The sequence below is a fragment of the Camponotus floridanus genome, unplaced genomic scaffold (genome assembly GCF_003227725.1).
Source record: "Camponotus floridanus strain SB8 unplaced genomic scaffold, Cflo_v7.5 scaffold23, whole genome shotgun sequence".
Lineage (NCBI taxonomy): Eukaryota > Metazoa > Arthropoda > Insecta > Hymenoptera > Formicidae > Camponotus > Camponotus floridanus.
This window is the reverse complement of record NW_020229359.1, coordinates 2,177,656-2,203,969: the sequence shown is the minus strand read 5'-3', so window position 1 is coordinate 2,203,969 and position 26,314 is coordinate 2,177,656. Positions and strand designations below refer to the sequence as shown.

The 26,314-nt window shown below is 35.4% G+C and overlaps 1 protein-coding gene across 2 annotated transcripts; it reads right to left on the bottom strand.

The window, feature by feature from the left end:
* On the bottom strand, nucleotides 1-26,314 carry LOC105249445 (titin). 2 transcript variants are annotated; one of them, XM_011254915.3, is made up of 12 exons: nucleotides 26,010-26,314; nucleotides 12,438-12,476; nucleotides 10,357-10,581; nucleotides 9,726-9,814; nucleotides 9,129-9,418; nucleotides 5,252-5,290; nucleotides 4,489-4,533; nucleotides 3,897-4,400; nucleotides 3,098-3,167; nucleotides 1,698-1,913; nucleotides 1,212-1,455; nucleotides 1-847 (listed from the first exon to the last, which is right to left on the bottom strand). In XM_011254915.3, exons 1-12 carry the CDS (start codon nucleotides 26,079-26,081, stop codon nucleotides 665-667), a joined length of 2,016 nt encoding a protein of 671 aa, XP_011253217.1. In that variant the 5' UTR covers nucleotides 26,082-26,314; the 3' UTR covers nucleotides 1-664. The 2 variants fall into 2 exon arrangements, with proteins under 2 accessions (XP_011253217.1, XP_011253218.1); XM_011254916.3 differs by lacking the exon at nucleotides 5,252-5,290.

The following is a 26,314-nucleotide window of genomic DNA, read 5'->3' as shown; positions in this document are numbered from 1 at the left end:
GAGCTGAAACCTGTTACTGTAAAAATAGACGACGACGACGAAGCTAGCTCGACTGCACGAATGAACGGCTAAAATTCGTCGCGATATTTCTACCCGATTACTATCCGAGACTATAAACGAATCATCATCACCCCACTACCGGCAGACCAACGGAAATCGATATTCATGTCAGACTCGATCTACGGTTGCCGTCCTTCCATACAGGATAATATGGAGGATATATGGTCAGTAATAAAATAAATACGCGCAGATGACATGAGACCGCAAACGAGTGCTCCAATCAGCCCTTCTGATATTAATTGAAAATAATCGTTTGAAATTCTATACTTTTAGACTCTCATATCGATCTACGCGAGTTATACTTTAATACAATTATAACGTAAGGCGAAATGAAATTCATAATGACATGTATATTAATGGAACGTGAAAGTTAACGTGAAATTATGTTTAATGAAAAAATAAAAATAAAAAAAGATCAGATTAGATATTACAAAAAATTTAATCAAGATTCCTTTGCCGATCGGATAGCTACGATGACGACGGCTTAAATGATAATTCGCGAAAATGATAGACGAAGTCGCTTTAAATCCTAGCATTTAATGATGACGATAAAGGAACGTAGTCCATCGACGCCGCGAGTCGGTCCGAACCGGCCGGACCCCAATTACGCGTCCTGATCACCCCATTCGAATTCCTCGCCACCGGAAGTGACCTCCTCCACCTGTGATTCATCTTCGACCGCCATCGGCCCCGTTTGCGTCTTGCTTTCAGCCCCTTCCGGCTCTTCGACGAACGGACTTTCGGTTACTTCCAAGGGTTCTTCTTCGGGAACGATCTCCTCCTCAACCTGAAAGACGAATTCCTTGCGAATTAATTCGTCCTCTTCAACTATTCTTAAGTAAGTTCGAATTCTTTCTCGATGGAAATTTATCGACGTATATATATGATTAGACAAAGAGAATTACTAAATATATTTAATTTAAAAAAATAATGCTCTTCACAAAATATAGGAACTTAAGATTATCTAATCTTAAAAAATGTTTACAATATTACAAATATATATATATATATATATATATATATATATATATATATATATGTATATTTTGATATAAAATTGATGACTTGGAATTTTTTATTGAATATACAAAAATTGATAATATTTAAAGGAAATTGTAGATATCCTTAAGATGCTTTAAGTGACTACTTACTCGTGTCTCATCATCTGTGGTAACATCGTAAAGTTTTTCTTCTTTTTCTTGATCGGTTATCTCGGCAGGATCCACCGGATCCTCGGCGCAGCTGATATCGTTAAGCTCGCTCACTGGAAGTTGCGCGGTATCTACCACTTCTTCCTGTTTTTGTTTCTGCTTCTCAACTTCCTCAAGATGTTCCTCGACTATCAGCCGTTCTTGCTCCTGTATAAGAGCTGTGAGCTTCTCCTGGTTGATTAATCTATCAACAGAAATTAGACACCAGCAGTGCAATATATAAACATAATAGCAAATATTAATTAATTAAATATAAAACTATTTTTATTTAGGAATGTGCTAAAAAATATATTAATATTTATATACGAATAATTATTATATTTCTAGAACACATAATTTTCTTTAATTTACATGTGATTTTAATTTTTAAAAAATTTTTATTCTTAATCAGGAGCAAGCTACGTCATTTATGATTTTTTTAAACACCTCTCGCCCTCCTCTATTCTTTCCCTTTCCTCGTGTTCCGCCTGTAGCTTCGCCTCTTCTGCCTTCCTTTCGACTTCCTGCTGTTCGGTCTCCAGTATCTCGGAAAGCTCGGCTTTCCGTTCTTGTGCAAGCTGTAGTGCCTCCCACGCTTTCCTCTCTTCCATTTCGAGCTGCAGGCGTTCCTCCTCTGCAGTTTTCCGCCTCTCCTCTTCCGACCTTTGAAATGAAATTATTCGCAATTCGCAAAACGAATACCAGAATCTAACAAGGCAAATGTCGGAATAGAATATAAGAGAATATTATATTAAATTGACATTATATATCAAAGAATTTTCTCTAATTACATAATCCTCATAGCCTTTTGTCTTACTTATTTGATAAGAGAAATCATTTTTTATATTTATAAAAAAAATATCAAGAGCTTTTTAATTTAAAATTTGAAGTCTAAATTTTTTACACACACAAAATTGATGAAAAAAGATTATAGTATTTTTATATTTAATTTAATATCAAACTTTTTTTTAATCTAATATTATCATAAATTTATTTTTTTTAAAGCATCTATTCGCAACAATTTGCAATTTTGTCTCTCAATCTCTGCAAAATTATTTGCATTTTCCATATTAAAGTTATATGAAGGATGATAAAATCTTGATAAAATTGACGCAAAAAAAAATAACTAAGCTATTAGTTGTATTTAAATTCATTAATTAAGAGGAATCACATTAAAGTATGTATGTGCAAAAAAAGTTCTCTGTCAAATTTTTTTAATGAAAGTCGCATTCCAGATTTTTCAATTTGTGGATTTCTCGCATATTTTGTGCAAAATAAAATTTTTAATTTGGAAGCGCATGAGTGCAAACTTTTTTATTATACGGTCTGGGAATGATTTATTTTTATTATCTCCTATAAAACATTTTTATTGAATTTAGAATTATAATTATCACTGATGACATATTAGTATTATTAATTTAAAATTGAAGTATAACTAAAAAATGATAATTTTAATATATATCATAATTTATAATATTACAATAATATTAATAATAATAATTTTTATTCTTCTATATTTTTAAAAATAATAATCATATACGAGAGAAACGCAAGCTAATTATTTATTACTTTCATATATATATATATAATAGGCTTTAAAAATTAAATTACATTTTTAATTAATTATATCAAAACATTTTAGATCAACTTATGTTCTACGAACTGCTAATGAAAATCAGGAATTTGGCAGTTCGGTTGTCACATATAAAGGTATTTGGCTGAATTCAATAAACTAATGTTACGTAAAATGCTATCTCGTATCTATATATTAATGATTAATTTAGAGGATTGCCACATTCGCAATGCATTCAGTTGATATATATCACTCTTAAATAAAATTGACTTACTGCGCTTCTCGAGCTACTTTAGCAAGATACTCCTCGGCCCTCTTTATTGCATCTTCTTTATCCTTTTTCACTGTAACAGAATGATTTAATTAGAATTTCAATAACAAGGAAATAATCTTACATAATATATAACATATATTCAATTATTTTAAATAATTTTATATCAATTTTATATGTATTCAGCTTATATTTTTGTGATAATATTTTTAATATATTTGTCCGCCAAATATTAAAAACAGTTTTTCACTGAATATTTAAATTTCGTTGATAAAAATAATCTTGACTACTCTGTATAATTAAAAAAAATTACAATTTTTTCCACTAGAATTTATTAAATGAATTAAAATAAGAGAAAATTATAATCTCTTGCTCGAATAAAAGCTGATACTATCAATGTTTAGATACAATTTCGAAATTGAATTCAGTTTATATTAAATATTTAATATTAAATATATTATGAATGCGAATACCTATGCTTCGCGATTAAATCTATCTCTGCAGGCTTTATATTGTACAAAGTAATTTCGGGAAAGATGCTGACATATACAACATTCCGCAAAGTTATGTCCACATCGTATTCTTAGAAAGACATTTATTACGAAAACGAACAATGGGATTCTGGACGCTACCTAAACACATTCATCCTCGTGCAATCGATACGAAAAGATGCTGTTAACAATGACACAAGTTAACGATCGACCTTTTCCTACCCCAAAAGATATCCGCAGTTCGCGTGACAAGCTCGTTTCCGGCCATCGAAACGAATATTTCCGGTCCAAAATAGAGAAATATAACGTACCCTGTTCGAGATTTTCCTTCTTCGCTTCATCACTTACAACCTTCGCATTTTCGGTCGGCGTTTCCGGTTTTGCTACAGTTTCAGGTTCCGGTTTTGAAACTGGAACGGACGCTGGTTCTTTTGCAGGCTCGGGTTCCAGTTCTTTTACTGGTTCTGGAACGGGCACCGGTTCTTTTACCAATTCCTGTACAGGCTCCGGTTCTTTCACTGGTTCTGGTTCCTTAACGGGCTTTGCTTCCGGCGTCGGTTCTGCTTTAGGCTCGGCCGCTTTTGCGGATTTTGTCGATTTCGCAGATTTCGAGCCTTTTACGGGTTTCGACGGTTTCACTTCTGGTTCCGTTTGCGGCTCCGCTACTGGTTCCGGTTCTTTTACGGGTTCGGATGCGGGTTCGGTTTCTTTTACCGGTTCTGGTACTGGTTCACGTATCGGTTCCGGTTCCTTCTCCGGCTCGGGCTGCTTTTTTGATTTCTTCTCTGGTTTTGCTTCCGATTCCGGAGCGGGGGCTATGATGTGTGCAAATACAAATAGAACATGAACGAGAAATAACACGAAAAACTGATACGTATTTTATGATTTTCCGCGGAGACTTACTTATTTTCTGTTCCTGGGCTGTCGGTTCAATGGCTAACGCACGTGCTAAAAATTGTGAGAAGACGTGAGACATGGGGATGTAAGAAGAGAGGGGCACAGTAGAACATCAATCAAACTACGATTAAAAAAATACAAGATGATGATGATTGCAATTTGAATCTTATTTAAATTAGAGGGAAATTCAATCTTATCGATTAAATTGTTATAAAGCCTTTTGAATTCATTAAAAATAACCTTATTAAATAGATACATTTTATATGATATATTATGAATATTTATATATTTACAATGTTATATAAGATATTATGAATATTTACATATTTACATATTTACATATTTACAAGTTTATATAACACATTATGAATCTTTACATTTTTACAATTTTATATAATATTTTGTGGACATTTTTACAAGATATTTTCATATCTTTTTAAATATTAATATTCAAATATTAAATATTTTTGTCATTCAAAATTAATAGTTAATTAATAATTAATTAATTTTTTGCCTTAAATAAATATAAGTTATATTGATCTTTTTTGCAATTTTAATAAATAAAATAAATAAAATATGAAACTATAGAATTGTAAAATTTTGAAGACATTGATTACATGTTCCAGTTTCGTGCGACGATAATTAATGACATAAAGTTTATTTCTTTCTCAAAACGTCCTCCCAATCGCGATTGTCTACAGTCCAAGTTCTACTGCACTCTATTCTTTTATTATTCGCAAGAAAGATTACTTCGTGTATGCCTACTGACCCTTTCGCATCTCTCGTTCTGTCATTGGTTGACGCGGGGCTGTACAGGGTACATGAAACGTAAAGAATCGATTAATGACAGAGGATTTTTTTTAAATTTTATTAATTAAATTCAAGAAAGCGATAAAGGCTTCGCGAAAATCTATGAATATTATACGACATTATGGAAAACGGTTACTATGATTATTAGACATATAGCATCATATGAAAATGAAGTATGAAGCACGCACCACGTTAGTCAATTATAGATCATGTAGAATAAAATACATACGCATTTTATGTACATATTTAGTAATAAAATTTTACATACACATATGCGATGAATAAATTATAACAATTAGTCATTAACGAGATGGAAGCATTCTAAGGATTAAGAATGAATCAGAAAGTTTATTTTCGATGACGCGGAATTATCGGATACTTCGATGAAATTGATAATTAACGAGATAATCCTCGTTTTTTTCGGATGAAAATGATTGAGCGTCACGGTCCGAATTAGCGTGACATACGATTAAAGATCACACTCGATATATATAGCGATAGACTTGCCAGATTTCTGTCTCTGAAACCAAATGGTTATAAATAAATATTTCTCTACTAAATGATACTGTTAAATGAATTTTTTTCTCTTTCTCTCTCTTATATATATTTTAATTCTTTCTAACTATATATATATGTAATATTTTTATAATGTAAATTTGCATCATTAAATCAAATTACATGTACACCAAAATTCAAGGTTTTAATTTAATATTAAGCATATCTTAAATTTTTAAATTCCTATTGAAATTTATATTTAAGGAAATATATTATAAAGAGAACTTTTATATTTCAACATATGCTTTTAGCATATTTTAAGGAAACTTGAAAAATTCTAAAACAATTTTATTCGGTAAAGTATATATTTATTTTCAATTACTTTTAATCGATTCCACAAATAGTGGATTTCAGAGGCAAAACGATGTCGTTGGTTAAACTACGAAGCACACGAAGAAGCTTACCTCGAAAACAGTGCATTCATTCTCGTTACGTAGCTCGCCTACTATTTCCATTACTTTCTCGTGCAAGATAAAGTAATTGATTTGGGAACTTCCGCTTTCTCTATCGGACATTATTATATTATTCGTATCTTTTTCGTTATCTTGCGAATACCGAATAGAATAGGAGTTAGAAAATCGAGACACTAATAGACATTACGACGCAATTCGAGCAACATTGAGTTAATATCAATATATTTTTATTTCGTGTTTCTTTTTTATCATTAAACACGTGCGAGTTTTTCCCTTGTGCCAATTTAATCAGTTTCTCTCGTTTTATATCTTTCTCGCACTCCCGTGTTCCTCCTCTCATATTTGTTTCATTTCATAGATCACATCGATCGAATACGAACGTTTCGATAGTCACGATGATTTTATTCGCTCGTCGCAATTTCATTAAAGTCCGATCGAATAAAAATCGAATAAAAGATGCTCAGAAAATACAGCACGTTCTATGATTATTGCGAATAACGGCACATTGGAGTTTAATGAAGTGGTTGACGAGCGCATGACTAGAATAGAAGAAAGTAAAAATAAAAAAAGAGTGGAGACGGATATTAGATTTTTTCGATGATTAACCCAGCAAACGCGCACGGTAAAATAATTCCGTTCCGAAAGATTTTTGCCAGGTTTACGAACCGAATATAAAAGGTATGAAAAAGCTGAAATATATGGAGAATATTTTAAAACTAAAATTTTTTTTCTTTTAATTGCAGCGATCAAAATCAAAAGCGAAAATAAAATGTTGATATTAAAATTGAATGAGATTATTCTAGCTGATAAATTGATATATTTATGTAGTCCCTGCAATAATTCCAGAATAAAATTTTATTTGAAAAATAAAAGTTTATACAATTCATTCCAATTTCTCACAAAGATACGAAATTATATTTGTATCTATATAATTCAGTTTAGTTACGAAACAAAATTTTATTATTCTTTCTATCCTTATTTTTTACATCTTTTCTTTGAGCAATTTAAAATGATGGACTCGTTATTTCTTCGTAAATATTGATCGAGCGCTTTACAACTTTCATCTCTTATACTTTAATGATTCAGACTCCGATGCAAGATCCATTTACAATTAATTGAAGAATAAATTTTCCTTAAAAAAGATGGTTTGCTTTTCCGGTTCGTACTCCTGGCTTTCACACGTCGCATAATGCCTATCTAGCCTTCCACGAGTGGACGCGTCACTTCCGGAACGTAAAAGTGGATGGTATCGGCCATAATTCGTACGATGATGAATGACGAAGTCACTCTTCGGCGGCGGCCTCCGTCTCTCCCTCGGCTTCGCTCTTTTTGCTCGGCTTCTCATACAGCTCCGGCACCTTCTGCCTCCAACCTTTGCCTGAAACGTTCAAAAAAGCCGCACTGCCTTCTATCTGCCATTCGCTCTTTTATTCGCGAGCGCCGCAAAAATCTGCTTTCGGCGCGCGATCCCAGTCGCTTGATTCCGCCTGGAGTCCCCTTCGTGTAAATGTCTTGCTCTCTCTCGTTCCTTCGTTTCTTTTGATTTTTTTTTTGGCTCTTGGTTTGTCTTTTTGTTACTGTGTCGTTTTGCTCTGTGCTTTTCGCTTGCCCGATACCGCAACAAAAAATAGCGATACGTTTGTTGATTCGTAAAAAATCGTAAACCGCCGCCGAATCGATGAATTGTATGGTCGATGATTGAATCTATCGTTCCGGAAAAATGATTCGATTTTTCTATGAGTAAGTGAAAAATTTCATTACACTTTCTCGATAAAATTGTTCGCTAAATTTAAAAATGTATCATTTGTTTCATAATATTTATAATATTTTGTATAAAAAAGCATGAATAATAAAATAAAAAGTAACGTTTCACAAAATCACACGCCCTTTCCGTGAAGAACGATTCAATTGCACGTCCTTTCTGCAGAATAACAATAATAATAATAATAAAAACGCGCTGTCGCGATCGAAAACGTATTACAGAGTAATCACAAAAAACGGATGCGGGGGAACAAGTGAGTGTGCACGATTACGCTGTTGTACGATTAGACACAATACTATCGAACAGTAATGCAGCCACGACAAAAAAAGACGTACAAAAAGAAAATAGTAAGAAAAAACCAACTGTTGTGTGACTAACACGAAAACAGCAAAAATATCAGAGGAACACACGTGCTCGTCAGCACAAACAAAAGTTCTCAGACAGTGTGAAACCAGAGGTGTCAGCCAATCTAAGAAGAGGGATAAAAAAATAGAGAAACGAGAGGGCGGGGGCGGGGGCGGTGGAACGAAAAAAAAAGTAGACAAAAAGAGAGTTGCACACAACGGCGTCGTGGGGCCGTTTTTTATTTTCTCAAATCTACTAAAAAATCGTGTTTCCTTCGGGCCACGAGATCGCAGCGTAGCTTTTTTCCCAGAACTTATTTCCTTAATTGAAAGATTTTTTTTGAAATAAATTTCTAAAAATAATCTCCCTTCTCCATATCTTTTATCTTTTACAAATCACACTTCAATTTTATTCGTAAAACGTTTTAAATAATTTAAATAATTTAAATAATTTAAATAATTAAATAATTTAAATAAATTTAATATTTAAATAAATAAATTAATATTATAATGGAAAACACAAGATTGTATGAAAGAGACATCTCTCTTCAATTTTGAAGAATTCTTTGCTACGCCACTTTCTCGTTAGTCTTCTGTCTCTAACTACGTGCTTCGTACAATGTCTCGTCAAAATCGGGATCGTTCTCGAACAACGTTTTGTTCTTGAAGAAGAGAAACCCCTTCAAGATCAAAGCGAGGGTCGCAATATGGTCCCCGTCGTTATCGTCGTCGCTGTCGTTCCCGTCATCGTGAATTACTCACAGGCAGTCGCGGCCGCCTGACGATTCTTGCTGTAGTAGCTGAGGAAGTTGACGTCGTTACGGATGTCAGCCGGTCGTAGATCCGCGACCTTGACATACGGCTTCCTGATGGATTGTGGCTTGCCAGCGACGTACTTGACGCATGCCAAGGTGCCAAAGGCGCCTCGGTCGGGCACCTCGTACCAGCCCAGGTGTTCTATCTGCTTCTTCGCGTTGTTGCGGCCGGTGAGCAGCCGGCGAACATAATCATGGCTGCGCATACGTTCTGGGATGATCTCCTCGGCAAAGTCGCTGAAAAATGCGAGAAGAGATGCTTATCTTGGCGCCAGAACTTTATTCCGTGACTCGAAAGCGGAAATCGCGAAATTGTTCTTATTTTAGAACTGTTGTAACAAATGTCGTGACAAGCAGAGAAAAAGGGATATTTGTATTTTTATCTCTGCATCGGAGAATTACTTTGATAGTTCTTGTTTTTAGAATATATCGAGGTATAATTTATATTAAAGAATTAGACACGAATTTTTAGCGATTAAATCGATCCAAAAGATTTCGATTTATCATCTAATTAAATGCACATCATTTTCTTTTTATCGGATACCTTGCTAATGCCCTCGGCACAAACACGTGGACCCGTCGCAGAAGGGAATCCACTCTCGCGCGAATCTCCCTCGCCTCGTCGTCAAAGAACTGCGAAAACACATATATGACATGTTACTATATCAAAGAATCGCTGGATCTTTCGCATGCAATATAATCATAGTAATTTGGCGAGAATGTAATTTTTTAAAGTTGGAAAGAGAAACTGTTAATTTTTATTATTCCCCAGATTTAATATAATTTAATTTTTTGCATTAAACAGGAGAATAAATTGAAATGTATGATTTAAAAAATCTTTATCCTTTCTTTGCATGCGTTAAAATTTATTTATTATTAAAGACGAGACAAATATCTCAATCATTGCAATGATTCCGCTCGCTGTATCCGATATAAGTGGACGTTGATGACATATCACGATGATGATGACATCGATAACGATTGCATGAATGAATGATGTTGATATCTTATTACATAATGATTATGATGTCAGACCAGTTTAAGCATGAGAAGAGAGAGAGAGAGAGAGAGAGAGAGAGAGAGAGAGAGAGAGAGAGAGAGAGAGAGAGAGAGAGAGAGAGAGAGAGAGAGAGAGCGAGAGACAGAGATCAGGCTAAATCTTGTACCAGACTTACTATGTTATCTCGAGAGTTTAAGTACTCTTCGATGTAGGATTTGGTGGACGGTCTCGGTAGGTCACGTATCCTGTTGAGCTCGGCTGCAAGGACGCTAGGTCGCACACGCGCCCGCACCCTTATCGGTACCATCGCGCCACCATAGTACACGTGATGGACCGGCGAATGGACTATGGTGACGAGTCTCTTGTGTGCCACGTATGGCATGTAAGGAATGGTCCTCAACTGGAGGCAACGAACGTTTCGTTTTTACTAATCGCCCGGTAGCGGCGAGCTGCGAAGCGGATTGCTCGGTGTGCAAGTCAAGGTACCAGGCGATCAACCCATTTGATGACGATTAATGTTCTGTACAAGTGAATTTGTACACTTTCACCGAGGATGTGCAGAATTTATTTATATTTTTATGTTTTCAACAATTGTTAAAATAAATCCGAGACACAGATATCAATTTCCATGTTAATTATATAATAGTTGAGAAGAAAAATTAATTTCACATGATTGGTGAAATATTTATTATTGAAAATTAAAAAATAATATATAACCTCCTCCCAAGTTTTTATTAAGACAAATTATTAGAGAAAAAAAAATCCATTATGAAAGGGATTTATAAATTTAATGACATATTGAAAAAATTGGCATTCTATAAATAAAAAATTCTAATTTACGTCATATTGTATCAAAGATTTATAATTAATAAAATTTTTATTCTAAAGGATTAAAAGGTAAATACTTTATCAATATTTATGAAATATATTTTATATTGATGTTAAAATTATCGTCACCAAAAAGTTGACAATAGCAAAGCGTAGCGTTCGATGAACATCTCCAATTCTGAGCAGACCATGTGATCGATGTGCAAATACACAAGAGATTTCAATGCTTAATTATGTTAACGAGCGTTGCGCACAGCGTTAAGCTCGATGTATCAATGAAGAGCGTGGCAGGGAAGATTAATCAATGTGTGTTACATTACCTTGAATTACGTGCGATACGATATTGAAGACGAATATTACTGCGATGAAGTAGCGCTTTAGGATTAGTAAACTTCGAAATCTGTAATTAATTAACGCGAGAAGGTGCAAGAGCGGCAAAGCGTGTCATTATGCCTATTTCAAGAATCTTGCCATAAATTACCGACAAGTTTTGCGTAACATCCTGTTGCCGTTGAAGCGATAATATCCAATATACATGATTAATTATATGTACATATATGAAGATTATGAGAATATATAAATACTTTTTTATTATATATTTATCATTAAACGAGATGTTAAAAATTGTCATCGAACGCAAGCAACTCAAATGGACACTTTCTTTCTTTCTTAGATTTATAAAATTTTTCAATTATGAGTTTCGGAAATTTAAAATTGTAAATTAATTATAATAACTACATTATAATTATTTTTAAAAAATATAATTATATTTAAAAAATTATAATTTTTTAAATATAATTGATTTCATTAATTTTTAGTTATTCAAAAGAAGAAAATATCAATCTGATATAGAATCGTACGAAAAGATGCCAGTCGATTAATTATAAAAACTACATTATAATTATTTTTAAAAAATTATAATTTTTTAAATATAATTGATTTCATTAATTTTTAAGTACATTTTTTAGTTATTCAAAAGAAGAAAATATCAATCTGATATAGAATCGTACGAAAAGATGCCAATCGATTCTGATGAATAAATGATTAACTCTATATCTGATTCAGTAGTCCTGAAACTTTAAAACAATCTTTGAAAAATTCTTGTTTGTGCTCCAATAAAACTTTCAACGAGATATTTTAAAATTTAACTAGATTGTAACTATTGCAAGGTCGAAGACAGATCGACTATCAAGTAAAGACGAATTTGCTTGTTTACTTCTTCAATCAAAAACAATAGAAATTAATTAGCTGTACTCGATTTGCCGCATTCTTTGCATTAATTCCGACACGAAATTAAGATGAGAAAGCCGATCGCGAAAATTAGAATCGACGATCGAAATTGTTACGTTCTTAATGATGAAAGCCAGCTGATCATTCGCAATTCACATCAATCGTAATCCATCATCAGCAGCAGATGAGAATACCTACCTGAATGATGCTGGAGAGAGGTATGACGACGGGTCGATACTGCACAGTTATGCGTTCACAGGGATGTTTCGATTATTTTTTTTTATTTTTTATCCGTCGAAATCCCACGACGAAGGCGGCGACGGCGATGGTGACGGCGATGGTGGCGAAGAACGAAGAGAAGTAGTCGCATGTGAGAGGCAGAATAAATAAAAAGAAGAAGAACAACACTCGGTTAGTGACTCAGGTGGCGTATCACTCCTTTTCCTCTTCATCCCGCTTTTTTCTTCGCTATTTCGTTTGCTTAATTCGCTCTTTCGTTGCGTCTCGGGAGGGTCGATCAAAAGGGATGAGAAGAAGGGGCATTAGAGGAAGAAAAAGAGAGAAAAGAGGGCGCGGAAGATCTCATATGCCGCGAAGAGTTTTTTTCCGTTTGATGTTTGAGATTTACCGATACTTGGCCAATTGTCGCGTTGTGTGTCTATCGAGATGATGACGATGACGATGACGATGACAGTATTGATGGTGATGATAATGTATCGTTGTTAGTCACGATTAGTAGAGCTCGCTTCATCTCGCAGGAAGAAAGCGACTACTGTGGAAAGCAGCTCTTCATAGTGTCCTGCGATGATGTTACACACGGTAACCATAATTTCAGGATACGAGACAATAATTCTTATATAAATAAAACTTTTCGGAATTATATTAGTCGCTATGATATTTGAATTATTGCCGATATGATTCTTGAAGGGTAGATTTACATTTCGAAAATTAACGTATAAGATTTTTATTTGATCAAATATTTATCAAATATAACGAGTATAAATAATGTGATAAATTTCTAAGGAAAATTATGAACAAAATTTTATTATTTTTTGTTTTGCCATCTCGTATTCTTCTTTTATCGCATTCAAGTAGTTTATTTGAATATTAATCGACTTACGCAAAAAGTATTTCTTTATTTGTATTGTATTAATCAATATTTTTTATTTCCCAAGATTATGGATTGCAATAGAGCAATAGACATCTCGTAAGACGACGCATCTTTGTAGAAATATCGGATTGACACAAACTTCCCGATTGACACTCATTAAACTAAAGATATGGTTCATGAGCAACGCTCACTCATTATACGAAAAATTAAAACATTCCCAAGTAAAAAGGTATAATCTGCAAGGTAGGAGAAGGCATAGGAGGAACTAATATATAATTAAACACAAACAATTGCACAATCCGCGAGATTTAAAAATCCTTGCAGGCGACTTTCGATTCGCGATTAAATAGGAATATTTTCATATAGATAAAATATATATGTATATAAAATTGATAGAAATTTTTTCAATAATATTCCATACAATTGACACATAAAGTAATTGCTTTTACGCAAAAAGTTCCGAGAAACTCAAAATTCAAGATTTACCAATTTGAATATACATTTTTGCGAGTAAATCGAGAACCACCTGCAACGTGTCGCTTATATCGATTATCGCGAACTAATAAACTTGATTAAAATGCCAACACGATAAACAGCTTATTGCCTTCGATATTAGCGCGACTAGCTTTTAGTATATCTCTAAATGTAGCTGCATGATCTATCATCGGCTCGGACTATGATTATAGCGATAATTCGAGTTGTAATAGAAGATCGTTCAAGAATATCGGGATTGTTTTTCTGCCGATCCACTGATGCACATCTTAAAGCGCAAAAAATTCCTCTTCTTTTTTCAAATACATTTTTTTTAAAATCAAGCGTACAAAATTGGCGCGAGGACAAGAGGGGATCCTGAATTGGCGACAGAAAGACGATATTCCAATTTCATCGATATCGACGACTGATCTAAACTAAAATTTCCATTTGAGAAACTTTTCGTTTCTCTAATTATAATAATTTTTATAATTTTATAATTTTTATAATATTATAATTTTTATAATATATATATTTTTATAATTTTTATAATTTTATGATAACAACAAACGAATTTAAATCGATAGTAATCTCGGAAAAATATTACTTATGTGTGTGATTCAATATATTTTTATGTATTTTTATTGTTACTGGATCTGTACAATCCTTTTTGAAAGAAAATCTCTGTCGACGAGATTCACGAGTTAGCTTTGTTGTAATCGTTGAAAGAAAATCCTTGTCATCGCGAGAGATGTCTGTTCCAGCATTCTCTGAATGACACAACTTCCGCGTGTTTCTCGCGCAAGCCGTTTTTATTGATGCCAAGAAGCATGTATTTGTGATGCTTGCGAAATTGCGTTCGTATTTTTAATTTTTTATAAATACGTCAGCGCTAACAGACATCAAAAAGTGATATCGCGAAGATTTGCCTCGCGTTTCACATCCAAAATGTATGATTTATCTCCGACACGATGTCTTTGACAGGATCCGGGAGGATCGCCGATGCAAGATAATTTCGAAAGTCGTCGGCATAGATGAAGATGGAAGTGTGCGATCGGCGAGGACGAAGAGGGGGTGGTATTTTAGACCCGGTAGGAGTAATGGCGGTAGGTGGTGCCGCCAGGCAAACGACCGGAAGTGGTGGACTCGTAGGAAGAGCGATAGCTCCCGGGGCCGCCGCCGGATGATGTTCTGGTCGACCTCTCGGTCGAGTACGAGCCGTACGGGCCGCTCTCTCTCTTGACGACGCTTTCCTGGGAATAGTTGCTCCTTTGGGGACGGCTGCTGTACGGATCCGAGTTGGACGAGCTGGACGTGTTGGTGTACGAATAGCTGTACTGCTCTTGGGCCGTCCTCATCCCGGTTTCCGGATAGTCGCGGACCACGTAGTGGCGAGGCGTCTACGGATTCGGGGTTAGATCAAGGTCAACGACATGGAGGAGAACAGGCTCGCCTCTGGAAAACGGCGTGGCGTCTCCGTCGACGAGTCCTGGCTCGAGCTTTACATCCGACACACGATTTACTGTCATATCACGTCATATCATTAAATTGCCGCGAGATGCAAAGTAATAGAAATGCACTCGTTAACATTACGTAAATCATTGATCATCTGTAAGAAATTATCAGTGTAAAAAAATGCAAATATGTAAATAAGAGACTCATTCTAGTAAAGTTATATAATTTGTTAAAATTATATTTATGTTCAATGATGTTTTATGACGTTATAAAACGACTACTAATTTCATGAGATATACATTTTTTCGATTCTTCCGTTCAAATCTTGCGGAGTGTGGATGTTGTATAAAAATAGCAAGTATGTATATATGCCAGGTATTATTCATCTCAGGACGACTCTGGTTTCCCATCCGCGAGCCGCTAATGGATATTTCGGATCAGGATAAAGGTTGTGAAATCTAAAGAACCTGATCGTATTAGAGATATCATGATCGATTTATTCAGTCGGAGAAAAGATTGAAAATATCGAGGCATCAATAAGATTTACGTTACACGTCAAAATGCAGAGCTCTCTCTTTGAGAATTAAATTTCAAATAAAGCTTCTTCATTCAATTGAAAACAGATTTTATATAATATTAAAATAATAATAATAATTTTTTATAAATAAATTAAAATATTAAAATATTAAAATAATAATATTAAAATAATAATTTTTCATAAATTTAATATTAAAAATTGAATGCTTTATTCCACAAGCAAAAATTTACTTTAAAGAATCCGTAGAAAAAAAAGAAAGTTTGTATACTAATTCAGGAATATTTTACATAAATTTTCATTAGTCATATTTACGTAGAAATTACATATTTTTCCGAGCATTCAGTTTTGTCATAAATTTCTTTTTTTCACGCGCTTCACGACGAAATATTCGTGTTCTCAAAATATCATCTGGCTCTGTTCTCCGACCGAGAGAGAAGAGAGGCGTGGAAGGTGAAAGGTGGACGAACAGGTGCATCGCTACGTCGTCTGGCTTGACGTTGTCCATAACTACTTGCGGATAATTAATCCGCAAGCACGGCGAGTGACGTACCCGTTCGTTTTATTCTAAGAGAGAGATCTAAGAGATTCGCAAAGCCGTTTTTCTTGGAGGAAGTTCGACCGATAATGCCGTCCAGATGGTCGGCTGGGCTCGCGGCCAGATAAGGAAGAAGTCTGGCGAGATCCAGACGACGCTGAAAAATCCGTTTCGGGGTGGACTTTCACGAGCGCGCTTAACCCTTCGCTCTTTTATCTCACGCGACATTTTTTGCCAGCTGGATTTTCACCATTCGTATTTTTGAACTTTCGCGATGTACAATTATAAAATGTATATTTATGAAAATATGACAAACGAGTTAATCTCCCTTTCAAGTCGGAGACGTGATCTTTGTCTCTCTGACAAATCTATTTTAAACGTATATTTAATTAATTAATTTCGCTCGCTTCTCACCATAATTTTCATAATTAGCAATCGCGAATTCATGCAAAAGGTTAACGGACTCAAGAGAGAAGGGAGTCGTATAAATATTGAGGGGGTCACATGACGATGAACGATTTACTTGTTATTCCTACATATATAGAGGCCAAAGTATGATGGATCCCGGCGACATATTCGCGCTAATAACATGTCGATGTATCTGTAGACACACAACGTGCGGGCCAACTATAAACGCGCAGCCGTATATAACGTATGCATTTTTTAATAACGTCTTGCCGAAATATTCAGGACACTCCGAGCGTTGGGCAACGATTCGCGCCCTTGCCAAGTACGCGTGGGCGTATGTATATGTGTAACGTAACGTGTGTGTACATTGCAGACATCTGTCCTGGCCACGTGTGCACTCGGTGTCTCGTTTCGAATCTTCCTCGAGCGAAACTTGCTGGCGGGTTTGCGCGTTTACGCTTCATTGAATTTAATTACGGTTAAATTGAAGTCGCTCGATTAATCGAACACGTTCCCTCGACGATTGTGTTTGGCACGAAAGAGGATTTTACTCCAGATTCGCGCGCGATACGCAAAATCTCGTTAGTTTAACAACAGGCGGGATCGAAGAACTGCAGATGAGTAAAGTAACTTTAAGTTGTTATCAAGTCATCTTTTTTTTCTTTTAATTAAAATTTTAGAACGCGACATTTTTTATTTCATAAACTATCGAAATTGATTTTTCCTTTCTTTCCCTCTTACACGTTAATCAAAGTCTCTCTGCAATTTTTTTTTGAGAGTAAGATTCGCGAAATTAAGATTATTCAATCAGTCTATGACCAGGCTGTAGAAATTAATGTCAAACGATTTAGTGAAGACCACATACAAGGCAGTTAAAGTTATTATTCTCAGAAGGGTTTGCAAGTCAAATCTGTACAAACGTGAATGCAGACAATGAGAATTCGTCCGATTGCTTTGCACTTACGAATTCTTTCACATATTAATTATTATATATCACTGTTTAATAATTATTAGATATATCCGTTTATTTTTTCGAATTGTGATAATTAAAGATGTGGAGGGAAGATGTGTTTAATCAGGACTTATGATATAAGAGCACGTGATTACGCTACATACGAAGGAATTAATTAGATCCTTTAATTAATTTAGGTCACAGTCTTGCGACAAATAGGTCTGATAAATTCGTCTCTATAAAATGACATTATAACTTTATTGATTTCGTCTCATACACGTGTGAATGTGTGACTATGCGCGCCATGTTCGTGTGTACTAATAAAAAAAATTAATCAAGATTCGGTTGAATAATTTAAGAAGAAAGAGATGCATGAAAATGTACGGAATGCATTGGAACAAAAAAGCACGGAATCCTACGATTTTATATTGCGATCGCAATCGTTTATACTAGTCGGTTGAAAGAAAGAATTTTCGAGATTTATTACGAGAAGTTCGAAATCTACGCGTTTTCAGGCGCGTCAATCCTTCCATGAAAAAGAGCAAGCTGCAAGAATTTTCGCGCCGTGAATCCACGTCAAGAACTGCAAATGAAAAAATATGTTTTATTATTTTTACAAACGATCAGGAGAAAAGAATCGCTGGCAACTTTTGAACGATACGTGAGCATAAACATACCTTTCTGATTAGATACAGAAAAAAATCCAATCGTCATTAAAATAAAATACTAATTCAAGAAACTCTTAAAAGGACCAAAGTTTAATATCCACTGAAAATATTTTTCCATCCAAATTGACTAATTGCCTAATTAACTAAGCTCTAGTCCGCTATTGACGCATCGCGAAGAACAAAATAAAAATTTTATTACTTTATTATTTATTTATTTTATTATTTTATTTTATTTTATTTTTATAATCAATTAAGAGAAAAGAGTCGCTGATAATTTTTGAACGTTCGATGATCAATGTAAAAGATACCTTTCTGATTACGTCCAAAAGAAAATCCATTTGGGAAAATAAAATACTAATTCAAGAACTCTTAAGAGGAGAAAAGTTTAACAATCCACTGGAAATATTTTTCCATCAAAATTAACTAATTGAGTCTAATTGACTAATTCTAAATCTAATCCGCTATTAACACATCGAAACACGAAATAAAAATAATAAGCATAATGTTACGCGCATAATCGTTATCCGATGAAATCCGTATTTAATATGAAAACATCATTATAATGAGATTATTCCCACCTTATCTCTTTATCGCAAGGGGCAAAGCGGAGAAATTTATTCAAACAGTATAACGCGTGTCCCACAAATATAAATCATTAACATCAATTGCATCTTGCTTCTCGAGAAGAGAGCAAAGTATCATCTCTCTTTCTCTCTGTTCTTTCTCGTCGTTAGAATCGATACCAGGACGGCGTCTGGAGAGCCATCAGGATCCTGGTGCGACCGGTGGCGGGCGTGGTGGCGTGTTTGATCTTGCTGGACGGTCGTGCAAGCACGCCCTTCTCGAAGACGTGGCCACGGGTGGCCAGTTCAGCAGCAGCATCCAGGCCGACCTTAGACACGGCGCCGCCGTCGACCAGCTGACGAGTATGATCGTCCTTGGCGGCATCCTTGCCGCGCACCACGCCCTTCTTCTCCGGCAGGGTGACGTATTGATAGAACTCCTTGCCCGGATCCTGCTTCTTCCGGCCCCAGACGGTGAACGGTTCCGGCACCAACGACGGTCGCGGTACGAACGGCACCTTCTCCCACGGGAAGTAGTCCTGCTTCTTGGCTTCCGTCTGCAAATTTGCGCCCGTCAGCATCACGAAGCCTCGGAGCCATTAAACATCAATCGGGACGATTATCAGTTACTCAGAGTTCATTCTTCGAGTTTTTCTCGATCCACAGAGCGAGTCCATTTTGGGATCGCGCAAAGTCTTGGTGTCTTTTTGTCTTTTTGTTTGAAAACGGTACCTCCCAGATTTGTCGAGGACGGTTGCTCACCGAGGTCTCTTTGAGCTTCCACACCACTCTTCCACTACTGCCACGCCTGTTCTCTTTGCTAAATCGCGACCGTCGTCGTGGTACCGGTCGTGTTCTCCTCGATGTCCCATCCGGTGGATTTAGATTAGAATCACGGTTAATTCTGTCTTAGCTTTCTCCTCGGTATTACCGAATATATCCGTAATCGAATTTCCTTTTTTCAGGTTTCACGGGATAAGAGGCAGCTTCGAGAGATTTTGGATGTGAGATTATCAAAAACGAAGGACGCACGCAGCGTGAATCAAAGTACTGAAATAGAAGAGATGACTACTCGCCCAAAACTTTCGCGTGGTCGACAAGTAAAAAAAATCATTCCCGAGTATAGACACTGTAGATATGATTGAGAGACAAACAGCGAGATTATTTGCTTTGAGAATAATTTGATAATTAAATAATTTGAGAATAATTTAATAATTTAATAATTTGCAAAACTTATGATGGCAACAATATTTTCAGAATAAGTATTATTTGCATGGCATGATACTGACGCCATTCCAAAAAAATTAAGTCATATTTAAAAAAGATTTGCTTAAAGATATTTAATAATTATTTCGGAATAAAAGAAAAAATCGTAATAGAATCGTTATTAATGAGCTTATTAATATAGCGTGTGAGTATTTTAAAAATACTACCTTTTATTTTAGCTGTTTTTTTTTTATTAAATTGAAAATATTTCTGAAAATTTTTCTTAAATTGAAAATATTTCTTTTATCACGAAAGTGTTTTTGGAGCAAATGTCAAGAAAAGATCGAAAAATTTTGATACTTCTCGAATGGAACTTAACAATGGTTCTTTTCTTCGCGCGAAAATAAATAGTGTGAACGGTCCTTTCAAAGTTTGACATTCAAGCCACGCAATCGCCCCCACAAATTCTCAAGTGCTGACCACTATTCGAATAATGTCAGACGCGCATTTATACATAAATAATAAAGACAACAGAAATTGTGTGCTTTCCTATTAAAATTAGTTCTTGGCTATTTTTGTCATCTATTTTGCAATTATTAACACGATGTATATCACAAGTATATTAAAATGATGACTCAAATATGCATGTGCCAGATTTTATCTAAATTTCAATGACACTAATAATCTATAATTAAAACCTCAATAAAAAACGATGCGAGTATTAGAAAGATAACAGATTTAATATAGATTACATATGAAGAAATTTATATCATAAAAATGAGTTTTCTCGGTGTTATATATTTTTGAACCTAAAAATTTCACAACGTGACATAAATTATAAATTATTTAGTTCAACAGTTAACATTTAAATCTAATTAAAAATCTAATTAAAAAATCTAATTAAAAATTTTTATCCTCGTTTATATTAGAGAATACGACATAAAAATATGTATGTATGTTCAGTAGCATTTGGAAATAATTGAAAGGGGAATAGAATACCTTCTAACAGTTTTTCTTTCTATTTTGCGTATAAGAGACTCTAATAAAAAAAGACATATCGAAACCTTGTGTCAATCTTTTATTTTTTCAATTTTTCAATGTGAAGAAGTAAAAGCAGTGACCCTTTAAAGTAGAATAAACTGCATTTGTCAAGAAACTCAGCGTTTCACGCGCAAGAAAAACTTTTAATCCACATAACATTCGTGTCTCCTATTTTCTGACAAATCGTAAGGATATTTTCATAAGATTTGCGATGTAGGTAAAGCGCATTTATCCCGTAAAAAAATCCCGATATAGACTTACGAAATATTCAGTCAAAAGAGTCTCGAGGAATTTTCTGATATAAAAAGTCGACAGTGTCTCGAGAAATTTTCTGACATAAAGAAAAATATGTACATGTCGCTCTAAAAATAAGCCGCTATTTTTCGACTTTACACGTATCGCGTATTTATGAATATATCATTACTAAGAGATAGAATAGATACATCAGACAGATACATCAAGATAAGGGATTAAATTTTTTTTTTTAATTTCTCAGAAATTAAAAAACAGCTGACTTATATAAAGTTCAATTTTTAATAAAAACTTCTCGCTTTGACATGTACTTTAAAAGTTTGATCTTTTCCACAGATATTTTCGTATTTATGGTATACTTTCTTTCCTGACGTCAAGATCCACCTGAACTATAACATTATATATCTCATATTAGGAATTTCCGAGGCGGATCGCCTCGATATTGGTCCGACATGTGTTCCATGAGGATGCGATACGGGGAGACGACGCCTCTCGCACAGATGTATTCGCGTCGGCTGGCGCATATATGAATTCTCACGTCGACGAAATTTGTCGGTGGGCGTCGGCGTCGCGCCGTCGGTGCGTCTAAATTAGGGCAGAGTAACGCAACACCGATTCTCTCTCCTCGAGAGAACACGACGGCAAATATCTTAATAATCATCACGTACGACGATCTGGAATGCGTTCTTCGCGGCCGCGTCACCGTAGCCGAATTGCTCCTCATTTCGAAACGAATCAAAGTATCAACATACACCCACATCAAAGGTGTTTCGAGTCGACTTCTACCGAAAGCACATCTCATATAACCCCGACGATTTTTTACATTTATTTATTTTTATATCATTGTAATTATTGTATATTTATATATTGTATAAATGATTATACATGTTGTTAACTTTTAATTGTTGTTAAATTTTAATTTCATTTTAATTTAGGATAATTGTGATGTTATTGCAATTATAGTGTTATTACTGTGGCCTAAATCTAAATCGCGAAAGCGGCGAAATAGCTTTTGGCAAGATAGCGTTAGCACGCAAATTACTGTTTAAAAATCATGTCACTTGTTTGAAAAATTTCGATGAATCACGTTGACTGTGTCTTTAATTTTGCCTTAATTTTACTGATGATGGCGATTAAACATTCATTAATTCTGCGAAGCGTGGTCTTTCTAATCTTTATAAATAGACGCGTATTAAGAACGAGCTCTCTCTCTCTCCCTCTTTCTCGCTCTCTCTTTCTTCTCTTCGTGCCAATATTAAGCAAAGAGAATCGCTGTATTGCAACTCGACGCTATAACTTGAATCCTCAAAATGCGAACGGGAATTCGAAGAGTGCAATTCGCGGAGCAGAAAAAACGCAGGATGAGATTCGGCGCAGGAACTATCTAACATCAGAAAATCCAAAATCATTATAAATAGAGCTACCGGAGGGCAGGGAATTACAGAACGGAAGCTATTCATAGCGTTGCAGCCATTTTCCGGGACTCTCTTCGCGGCGTTAAACTTAGATACCGCGTGACCCAACGAATCTCAGATCCACGCAGGCAGAAAAATGAATTTGGCCGACGAGTAGGACTCGATAAAATATGTACATCAAGGATTATCGAATTATATCCGAGAAAGAGTTGCGTCGCAGTTTGAAGTGCAACAAGTTTGTTTCAACTGCCAAAATATCTGTGACGTCATGGAACCGACGAAGAGATAATAATCGACAATAGATTTGTATTTTTCGAATCGTGATATTTATATCCCTTGGTGTCCGACGCGAGTAAAAATAGATGAAACAATTCGTAATTGAAATTCGCGATTGTCCCTTTAAGATTAGTTCTTCGAGCAATCATTCATGACTCATTGTTGATCAATCATTCATGAATCATTGTTGACTTGCAATGTGCTCTTAAAATCACACAATACTCTGCTTTGTTTCAAAATTTTGATATAAATAAAATAATTATTTTTTTTTCATTCAAAATCTGACGCATTATTTCTTAAGAACATTTCATAGTTTCAAAACGTCATCATGTCACGGTTTCAAGCAGTGACTATTAATAATTATCGCGACTGCCTTTCCTCTTTCTTCGCGGATGTAACAGATTTAAGTTTAGCTGTGACGAGTAGAGAATTGAGCATAATCCTAGCATAAGGCCTACGGTTTCCTTTGCAAGAATATCCTCCTGTCAACTATGTGTCATTTATCTCGCTGTCTTCGATCGCTTATCGTCGAACCGATGATCAATGACAATCTCTAAAGTTAACCCAGATTTCGGTTCTCGATGACTCTAATTATGCCTAAGAGAGATTTCTCGTCAGATGAAATCGAATTTCTAACAAATAAAATTAACGATCTGCAATAAAATAAGTTTAATAGTTTTTGCGAATTTTTGTTAAAAATTTTTGTTAATAGTTTTTGCGAATTTTTGTTTAATAGTTTTTGCGAATTTTGTTAAAATAAGTTTAATAGTTTTTGCGAAATTTTGTTAAAAAGAATTTTCTTCAAATTTCACGAATTTCTGTTACGATAATTTCAATGAAAATTGAATCAATTAACAGTGATTTTTTAATAATTTAATTTTTTTTCAAAATTCCAGACGAAAAATTTTAAAAAATCTTATATTATAATAATATCCTCTTTCTCTGCTTTCACCCATATCCAATTAACGTCATCAGTCATTCAACATCAATCAAAAAACATCAAATATTTATTGGTCGAAATATATGTATTAAAAATATGTTGCGTGGATTTTGTAAAATCCGCGAACGGTTCTCACAACGAGTTTCAGATCGAGTTGCGATTAACATAAACGACGTGCGGCGAGTCCTGTCGCACGCACGTCACAATTTCCCTGATCATTTCAGGGTCATGGACATGGACAACATTTACGGAACAAGAGCTAATATGATATCCCTTGAACTCATCAAGAGTAGCCACTAAACACAAAAACAAAAAAAAATTACAAGGATAAATCACAAGCCCTGCGCGGGAAAGATCCATTTATCCTCCGGAAGTCTCAGGAGTTTGCGGCTATTTATATATAATCCGCTTCACTCTGTTATTAAAAAAAACACAACAAAAAAAAAACGAGAGACATCCATCGAATTTCTACCAAATCAGGATTTGTGTTTCGCGAGATTAAATTGCGAGCTCCGTGAAGCTGTGCCATGTAATGAGAATAGTATATAATAGTTTCGTGAGAGTCTCTGTCTATCTTTCTGGAGAGTTTCCGAAAACTTCCGTCTATCCTCCCCCCTGTGCCCTTTGAACTTTCTCCGGCTGGAAAGTTCGACCGTTCACCGTTTTCCGGGACACCGAGTGCACGTTCTCTCGAGTACAGGAGCAGTAGTAGTAGCTGTAGTAGTAATAGTAGTAGTAGTAGTAGTTATAGTAGTAATAGTAGCAGTAATCAGGTAGTATAGTGCTAGTATAATAGTAGTAATAGTAGTAGTGGTATAAACACAGTGGTCGGAGTGAAGTGTGGAAGTCGAGATTTGTCTCGGTGATGACTTTGGCGAGTCGCGACGTCGAGCTCGACGACGAACAGCAGCTACGAGGATTCTCGTGGGATCCTCGACGAGGACGAATCGGATCGCTCGGATCATCGGGATGTTTCCGGTCGCTCTCTGTCGTCGATCGCGACCTCGTCGACGAACCAAGTGCCAAGTTCTCAATCGTCGCGAAGCGACGTCTCAATCACGGCAATGTCGGTCGTGACCGCACCAAAATCGCGACCGACCGAATGGGGGTCAACGTTATACTTTAATCCGTGTGGCTTATCTTCTCGGCGATATTATAATTTGCGAATTAAATTAATGTCCGGAAATTTTTCCATTTCTTTTTTTCATTGAGATCTCTGGGTTTCTCTTGGAAGTATTTATAAAAAATATTATATTTTATGAGACTCGAGTAATTTTTTTGGAAAATCGAGTAAATTCGATAATGATAAAAAAATGAAAAAAAAATTTACCGATGCCACATCGAGATTAAAAGTTAATAAGCATTAGACATTTTTTCCGACATTTATATATATATATATTTTACTTTATTATTGTGAAAAGCTATATTTTTTATATATATGATTTAAGTTTGACGTCGAAAGACTACAAGTAAAACACGTGAAAAGTCATTAAAAGATTATTTAATTCTTTCGATTGTGTCTTCAATGCTTATCATCTTTTAATATGTAATCTCTTGATCTTCAGAAAAATTTCTCAACTATTTAATCTTTGAATTATTAACATCGCGTTGATCATCTGACGATCGAAATTAGTCAACTATCGATCGTTTTTTTAATCCATTTTGGCTCGAATTGATTGATCTTCGATTTTTTGACACACCGAATAGACAGATCAGTCGATGAGACGTCGATTCAGTGAGATCACACGGGATGTTGATTTTGGCTGCTATAACGAGGTACGAGGGGTTGGAATTTCCTGTCGCAAATGGGGCTCTCTCTCTTTCTCGACGTTAGTACCACGTGTAGCAAAAAAAAAACATTATTAAGACATTTCCAGTCCGCCTTTTCTTGGCGTAGGGAAATAAAAAGAAAGAATGCAGAATCTCTCAGAATACTGACCGTGACGCTGTAGGAAGAGAGCGGCCGCGAATAGGGTCGCCGAGTCGTGTAGAAGTCGCTCTCGTAAACCATGGTTGCAGCTGCTGGGCTCGCCTGGTCTACTGTCGAAGTTTTTCGGGTGCTTGGCTTAGCTTGTCGAGGAGTCAGGCTCGCGCTCGAGCTCTCTCAACGAACGTGAGTCGTATTTTCGTGCGCGCGTACGAGGGGATGGGATACGCGACGACGATGCGATCGCGATGGAGGTTCGTACGTCTCTGCTGCCAGGTTCTGCTTCCTCGACTGCCAACGTCGCTTTTTCCTCGTCT